The sequence below is a fragment of the Juglans regia genome, chromosome 7 (genome assembly GCF_001411555.2).
Source record: "Juglans regia cultivar Chandler chromosome 7, Walnut 2.0, whole genome shotgun sequence".
In the NCBI taxonomy this organism is placed as follows: Eukaryota; Viridiplantae; Streptophyta; class Magnoliopsida; order Fagales; family Juglandaceae; genus Juglans; species Juglans regia.
Window position 1 is genome coordinate 12,799,441 of NC_049907.1, and position 8,363 is coordinate 12,807,803.

At 38.7% G+C, this 8,363-nt stretch overlaps 1 protein-coding gene across 1 annotated transcript; it reads left to right on the forward strand.

Annotated features, from left to right (window-relative positions):
• Positions 1–205: 205 nt before the first annotated feature.
• Positions 206–8,068, forward strand: LOC109021254 (protein CURVATURE THYLAKOID 1B, chloroplastic-like). The gene is made up of 5 exons (XM_035691413.1): positions 206–323; positions 2,051–2,154; positions 7,434–7,520; positions 7,638–7,700; positions 7,996–8,068. The coding sequence occupies exons 1-5, from the start codon at positions 206–208 to the stop codon at positions 8,035–8,037; spliced, it is 414 nt and encodes a 137-aa protein (XP_035547306.1). The 3' UTR covers positions 8,038–8,068.
• Positions 8,069–8,363: the final 295 nt, after the last annotated feature.

Sequence of the window (8,363 nt, forward strand, 5' to 3'; positions counted from 1 at the left end):
AAAATTTATTCTACTTTCTACATAAGGGCTTTATGTGTGAAATACCTTCCTATTTTGAAAGCTTACCGAGAGGGAAGGGAGACGTGCGGTGGAGGACTTACTCATCAGAGGGAAGCTTGCGACAGTGGATTGGGGCGGTGTTGGGTGGTCAGCGACATGGAATAACATTGAGAGAGAGAATGGAGAGTGAGAAAGCAAGTAAGCCATGAGAGGGACTCGCTGTGAGGGTAGCGACGAAGTGGTGACAAGGTGGTTGGGAGTGGCGGATGAGTCGTCTTTTGTGTCTGAAGCAACAGGCGTGGGCAGTGGCTTAAGGGCAGTGGGTTGGTTGAGACAAAATGCTCTGTTTCGGGGCTATAAATAGAGGCTCTCTTTTTCGATGATGGCCAGCGGTGGCTCCAAATGGGTTCATGGCTGGGGCTGGTGATGTGCAGTGGCTTCCCGAGATGCAATGGTGGCTGGTTTACATGTAAAAATACTTTGTTTTGTTTCTAGCATAGTAGAATAGAGCACCATTGTTGGCAGTTTTCGGTGGCTAGGTGATGGTGGATCTTAAAAGGAGAAGTGTGAAGGTGCTATTTCGTTCACTGTAATAGAGGTTCAATATGGTTAGAGGTGGTTGTTTTACAAGCTGGGATTACGTTGGTGCTACCCATGGTGGTGTTCGTCCTTCATTGACCGTGGGTATTGCATTGTAGTAGGTTGTGATGGTGGTTCTTGTGGTTGCATACACTGGTCTACATTGTGTGTGACATTTCAAATTGTAGCAGTTTGCTGTGGCTTTGTCGTGGAGGTGTTGTCTTGTGAGGTAGCAGCTTGCTCCCTTGGGAGGCTGCTGTTCTGTGCTATATGGGGCTGAGGGGAGGTGACAATAGCAATGTGGTGGTTGCAGAAGGAGACATGGCTGCTAGACTTCACGTGGGGAGGTGATTTCTATGGCTTTTGCTTCCAATGAGAGGTGGTGGTGGCGGCTTGCTGGTATAAACTGGAGAGGCTTGGTAGCAGTGTGAAACTTGGCAGAACTGGAAGGTTAACAATAACCCTAGATTTGATGGGCAAAAATTTTGCATGTATGAAAGGCTGTGTGTGAACGTGTGTAACATGCATATAAATAGTATTGTCGTGAACCCTAGTGGGAAAGAACCGTGCTTGGTGTGGAGACGTGCATGGAGTCTGGAGCTGGTTCTCATGGGCTTGGTTTTGGGCATACGTGGTTTGGGCCTTTTCATGAGTTATGGCCTCGACTCAACTTCTAAAAATAATCTAATATGTCTCATAATTGTTTTGGGCCAATTCTCAAATAAATAGACCCCACTTAGTCCATTAAATGATTTTAATCTAATTATCATGCTCAAATAAAAAAAATTCAAATTCTGCCAAAACAAATTTTTTGAATAAATTTTGGGCCCATAACCTATTCCAAAATTACTCATTAAATCTCAGAAGCCCATACATATTAATCCTATCATTTGTTTTTATAGAACTCGTGCTTGGGCTTGGTGATGGGCTGGGTTTTACACGATTAGAGTCGAAGGTGGAAGCAAAGGTCTTTTCTGACTTTGTCTTTGACTCTAGTATCTAACCTCTACCTCCAACTCTGGCAATATTAGCCACAGGTTATAAAATCTATATTAACTATACAATTATTTTATACAATGGTAATTTATATATTTGGTATATACTTATAGAGTAATGTTACATATAGGCTTAGGGTGTGCAAGTCCTATCTTTATAAGATATTGGGCCACTTATAGGGTATATATTTGGTATATACTTACAGAGTAATGCTACATATCATTATCAGATACTGGAGAAACTGGGCTTGGACTCACTCAAAGCCCAAGACGAGGAGGCGATGGGGGCCCCTGATGAAGGACTAATAGTGAGTCTAGTGAAGCAGAACACTTCATCTACTTGAAGAAAATGGCTATGAAAGGCTGAGGAAGACACGGTGTAGGAGGATTAGGGGAAGAAAGTACAGTCTTAGAAGGAGAATTTGAAGCTATAAAAGGGATCCTTTTTTAACAGTTGTTAGTGTTAATGCTTTCAGGCCGTAAGATTGCTCGCAATGTCATGGCCATGGCCACCGGAGAGGCACCAGCAGAAGTCGCAGCGTATGAGCTGCCTGAGATGGTCAGAACAGCTCAAGAAGCTGTAAGGATTTCAGATTTTTTTAGAACCCTTATTCTCTTTCACAGTAAGGGAATTCGTTGAGTTTAGCTTAAATGAATTCATGAATTGGTTCCATTTGCCACGCAGTGTGTAAAATCTGTAACTTCAAGATTGAGAAGAACAGAGAACTTGAAATGTAAACTAAAGATTGAGAACAAAAATTCAAGGTGAATTTATTATTCTGCAGAAATTGCATGCATAATACTTTTACAACCTTTCTATTTATAGACACGTATACTAACTAACTTCACTTTACAGAAACAGAAGATATTCACTTAACATTCTAACTAATTATCACATTTGCATTTGGATTTAATTTCACTATTATTTGGAATTATCTCATTTTGCAATCTGACTTCACTTTTCTGTTTAGCTTCTTTTGACTTCAACTCCAAAGCTTCAATATGAGTTTGTATATTCCAACACCCCCCCTCAAGATGAGAATGTATATTGATCATTCCCATCTTGCGGATCAGATGATGGAAATTGAGGGAACCAAGTGGTTTAGTTAGAATATCTGCCAGCTGATGTTTGGATGGGATGTGAATGATCTTGATCAAACCTTCTTGCAATTTTTCTCGGACCAAATGGCAGTCGAGTTGGATGTGCTTTGTTCTTTCATGTTGGACAGGGTTTGATGCAATGTCAGAAGCTGGTTTGCTGTCTGTATAAAGCAGAATAGCTTGTGGATGAGGGACCTTTAAGTCAGCTAGCAAGTAGATCAACCATTGTAGTTCACATGTGGTAGAGGCTAGAGCTCTGTATTCAGACTCAGCTGAGGATCGACTAACTGTTGGCTGTTTCTTTGATTTCCATGATATAAGAGAGTCACCAAGAAACACTGTGAATCCAGTGATACTCTTTCTAGTGTTAATACAACCACCCCAATCACTATCTGAGTAGGCTTTTAGATGAAGAGGGGAATGTGCAGACAGAAATATACCTTGGCCTGGTGTTGCTTTGATATACCTGAGGACTCTTTCAGCAGCGTGAAGATGATTACTACTAGGATTAGCCATGAACTGGCTTAGTGCTTGGACTGAGTAGGATAAGTCAGGTCTAGTTATAGTGAGGTACAATAGCCTGCCCACTAATCTTCTGTATTGTGCAGGATCTGTCAAAGGTGGAGATGAGTCATTTGCACTCAGTTTTAATGTAGACTCCATAGGAAATGCCACAGGTTTACAACCTGAAAAACCACTATCTTGCAAGATATCTAAGGCATATTTTCGTTGGCATAAAGTTATGCCTTTGGTTGATCGAGCCACTTCTATCCCCAAGAAGTACTTTAGTTCTCCCAAGTCTTTTATAGTGAAAGAGTCGTGTAAGAACCTTTTGACATTGACTATATCAGCAAGATTATTAGAAGCAAGAATCACATCATCAATATAAATCAAGAGTGCTATAAAACTGTTTGAATTATGCTTGATGAATAGAGAGGAGTCAGACTTCCCTTGAATAAAACCAAATTGAAGTAGAGAAGATGACAATTTGGAAAACCATTGTCTTGAGGCCTGCTTTAGACCATATAGGCTCTTTTTGAGTTTGCAAACTCTCGGATCAGTTGGTGAAGAATACCCTGGTGGTAGTTGCATATACACCTCTTCATTTAAATCTCCATGAAGAAAAGCATTGTTTACATCAAGTTGGTGTAAATGCCAATTCTTAATGGCAGCAATGGATAACAATGTTCTCACTGTTGTCATCTTAGCTACAGGTGAGAATGTGTCAAAATAATCAAGGCCTTCTTGTTGGGTGTAGCCTTTTGCTACTAATCTAGCCTTGTATCGATCAATTGTGCCATCAGCTTTGAACTTAACACGATATACCCATTTACATCCAATGGCAACCTTATTTGGAGGTAATATTGCAAGTTCCCATGTTTTATTTAATTCAAGAGCTTTGATCTCATTTAACATGGCTGCTTGCCAATGTGGAGAAGAATTGGCTTGTTTGAATGTCTTAGGCTCAAAAATAGATGATACAGCAGAAGTGAATGCTGCATGTCTAGGTGACAATTTATGTGTTGAAAGAAAATGAGCAAGAGGGTATGGCTTACCAGAAGAAGGAATGCAGCAGCTAGGAGATTTTTGAGATGTTGAAGTAGAGTGAGCCATATTACCACAATGAAAATGCTGCAAATATGAAGGAGGATTCCTTATTCTTTCAGATCTTCGAAGGTTTACATTTTCAAGATTAATCTGTGAAGTAATAGGTTCTGATGTTGGAATAGCAGAAGATAAATTTTGTGAAGTTATAGATTCTGGTACTTCAGAAAGCAATTGATTCTGTGAAGGAGGAGGTTCTGGAATTGCAGAATATGGATTTGGTGGATTAATGGGTACTGTGAAGTCATGTATTGGGGGAAAATCAGGAAAAACAAAAGGTGTGTGAGTAGAGTTTGGAAGAGAAGGAAAAATGTTCTCATGAAAAATGACATTTCTGGAAACAAAGATTTTAAGGGTAAGGAGATCAAGCACTTTGTATCCCTTGATATTTGGTGGATATCCAAGAAATAAGCATTTTGAGGCTCTTGGATGAAACTTACTTCGACTGGTATGGATTGTGCTGGCAAAACACAAACAGCCAAAGGCTTTAAGATAGTTATAGGCTGGAGATTTGTGAAAAAGGAGAGCATATGGTGTGTTATTATCTAGCACAGATGAGGGGGTTCGATTTATGAGATGTGTTGCTGTCAATACACACTCAGTCCAGTATGTTAAAGGCAGTTTAGATTGAAAAAGAAGGGCTCTAGCAACATTTAGCAAATGCTGATGTTTTCTCTCAACTCTACCATTTTGCTCAGGAGTTTCTACACATGATAGCTGATGTATTATACCATTTTCTTGATAAAAGGAAGGCATATTGAATTCTTGGCCATTGTCTGTTCTAAAAGTTTGTATTTGAGAATCAAACTGAGTTTGAACATATGTAATGAAGTTGGCTAGTAAAACTCGAGTTTCTGATTTTGCTTTCATAAGAAAAAGCCAAGTAAAACGTGTATGATCATCCACAATAGTAAGAACGAATTTATGGCCAGAATGTGAGATAGTGGAAAAAGGACCCCAAATATCACAATGTACTAATTGAAAAGCTTTATTTGAATTGCTTTGTGATACAGGAAAAGACAGCTTCTTTTGTTTTGCTAGAGGGCAGATCTCACAAACATGTTTGTGAGATGTTTTTACAGAAGGATCAATAGAACTAATGAGTTTAAGTTTGGCAGAAGATAAATGTCCCAACCGAAAATGCCATATGTTAGGACTAATGGTAGATGTGTTAGCCAAGAAAGAGCTGTTTGAACCAGGAATTTCCTTTTGTGTAGCAGCAGAAAGATTGATGAGGTGATACAGGCCATTTCTGACTTCAGCAAGCCCAATCATCCTCCATTTGCTGAGGTCCTGCAATACACATTTAGATTGAAAGAAAAACAAGGCAACAGAATTTTCTTTAGTCAACCTAGAAGCAGAAATGAGATTGACATGAAAAGAAGGAACATAAAGGGCATTGTGTAAAGTTAAATCAGGTGAGACTTTAACAGTACCAGTAAAAATGATGGGAACTGAATGACCATTTGGTAAATGGACTGAAGAGGGTTTGTTTGGGATTTTTATGGACGTGAACAGATGAGGAGAACAGATCATGTGATCTGTTGCTCCAGTATCTAATATCCAAGAAGAGATGTGATTTAAGGAGGCATTAGCTAAACAAAAGATGGAGTTATTACCTGATGTAGAGGCAGTGTTAACTGCAGGATTAGGATTTGTAGAAGAAGTGGATAGACTATTGGCAAGAGTGATCAAATTCTGTATTTGCTCTTGAGAAAAAAACATTGTTGGGTTATTTAAGTTTTGCTCCATAGAAGATGCCATGTTTGCATTGGACAATCGTGTGGAATTAATTCCCTTTCCTCGAGGCCCTTTCCAACCTGGTGGATAACCTATAAGCTGAAAACATTTATCTACAAGATGTCCAGAGAATCCACAATGGGAACAAATGACATCTGATTTGCCTTTGACTTTGCTGAACTTAACAGCATTTGAATATGTTTGTGTAGATGGTTGTGCAGCAGCCATAGCATGAGAATCAAGGGGAATATGCACTGCATTAGTTAAGGAACGTTGGCTCTCTTCTTGTATCAATAAAGAGAAAACTTTTCCCATTGATGGTAATGGAGAAAGAAGCAATAGCTGGCTTCGAATTGCTGAGAAAGAATCATGCAGACCAATCAAGAATTTCATGATATAGTCAGCTTCTTGTTGATCAGCAAGATTCTTCAATACTGCACAGGTACATTTTTCCAAAAATCCACAATTACAAGTTGGAAGGGGACGATAACTAATGTGTTCATCCCATAGTGCTTTGAAAGCACTAAAATACTCAGTGACTGAATTTGAGCCTTGAGAGATAGAACTTAAGGATTTCTCTAAGGCAAATACTCTTGGACCATCACTACGCAGGTATCGAATCTTTAACTCATTCCAGATGTCAGCAGCACTATTGAAATAAAGAAGACTACCTCGAATATCCTTTGCAATGGAATTCATTAGCCAAGAAAGCACAAGATTGTTGGCTCGCAACCAAGCAATCTTAAGTCGAGAGTTAGTAGAATTAGGCTGAGGCAAACTCCCATCGATGAAGGCAACTTTGTTCTTGACTGTGAGAGCAATTGTGATGGACCGACTCCAAGCCACATAGTTATCACCAGAAAATATTTCAGATACAAGAAGGGCTCCAGGATTATCAGATGGATGCAAGTAGTAGTGACTTGAGGAATCATCAGATGGATTCCCCAAAGGAAAAGAAGAATTTTCAGAGAAATTATTATTAGAGGATTCTGCCATAGAAGCATAAGAAACAAAAGCAAGAATTGTAAAAGAAAAATCAAGAGGGCAGCGGAATGTTTATGGTCTCTGATACCATGTAAAATCTGTAACTTCAAGATTGAGAAGAACAGAGAACTTGAAATGTAAACTAAAGATTGAGAACAAAAATTCAATGTGAATTTATTATTCTGCAGAAATTGCATGCATAATACTTTTACAACCTTTCTATTTATAGACACGTATACTAACTAACTTCACTTTACAGAAACAGAAGATATTCACTTAACATTCTAACTAATTATCACATTTGCATTTGGATTTAATTTCACTATTATTTGGAATTATCTCATTTTGCAATCTGACTTCACTTTTCTGTTTAGCTTCTTTTGACTTCAACTCCAAAGCTTCAATATGAGTTTGTATATTCCAACACAGTGGGACAAAGTGGAAGACAAGTATGCAGTGTCTTCACTTGCAGTTGCTGGTGCGGTTGGATTGTGGGTCTCCACTGGGATGGTCTCGGTGAGGTTCTGCGAATGCTTAATATATAGAAATTATAACTGTGTTAAATATAATTGTATTTATACTTTACACCACAAAGTGAAAGGATTTCTTAGAGATGGGCATGACTTGTAACAGGCAATTGATAGGCTTCCTCTAATTCCTGGCGTGCTTGAGCTTGTTGGCATTGGCTATACTGGAGTAAGTTGGAGATGCTTTACTGCTGCATTGTTTTGTCTGTCTTCGCTTTTCATTAACTTGAACTAATTAACAATGGGGTCGATTACAGTATTGATTTCGCTTCTTATTCAAATGATCTATGTTCATCTGCATAAATCTAATGCATGTACTCGAAAGTATTTGAGTAAAAAAGGGCCTTGGAAGAGAAGAACTATAGTTTAATATTCATCACACGGAATGCTTAATATATAGAAGTACTTCCGTTCTTCGCTCTGTTTCTCATGCATAAACCTTTCTTGCCTTCTTTTCTCTGCAGTGGTTTGCGTACAAGAACCTGGTTTTCAAACCAGACAGGTAATCCTTAATTTGGTTATAGTTACTGTCATATAATGTATGGAATTTCCTCCTTCCTAAGAAAGATTTGCTGAGACAGATTTTTACCATAATCAATGAATTTCAGCGAAAGTTTATTACAGAAGATAAGAGACACATACAAGGAGATAATCGGGAGCAGCTAGAAGGATCCAAACATAGAATGCTGCAGAGATGATCCATGAAGTTCTGAGTTTTGAAGCAAATATCTTGCAGCACTATCAAGTGTTATAAGACGTAATATGTACTTTGTCTTGAAGATGTAACTACTATAATACCTTAACTACATTCCCTTTAAGCACCAATCAATTT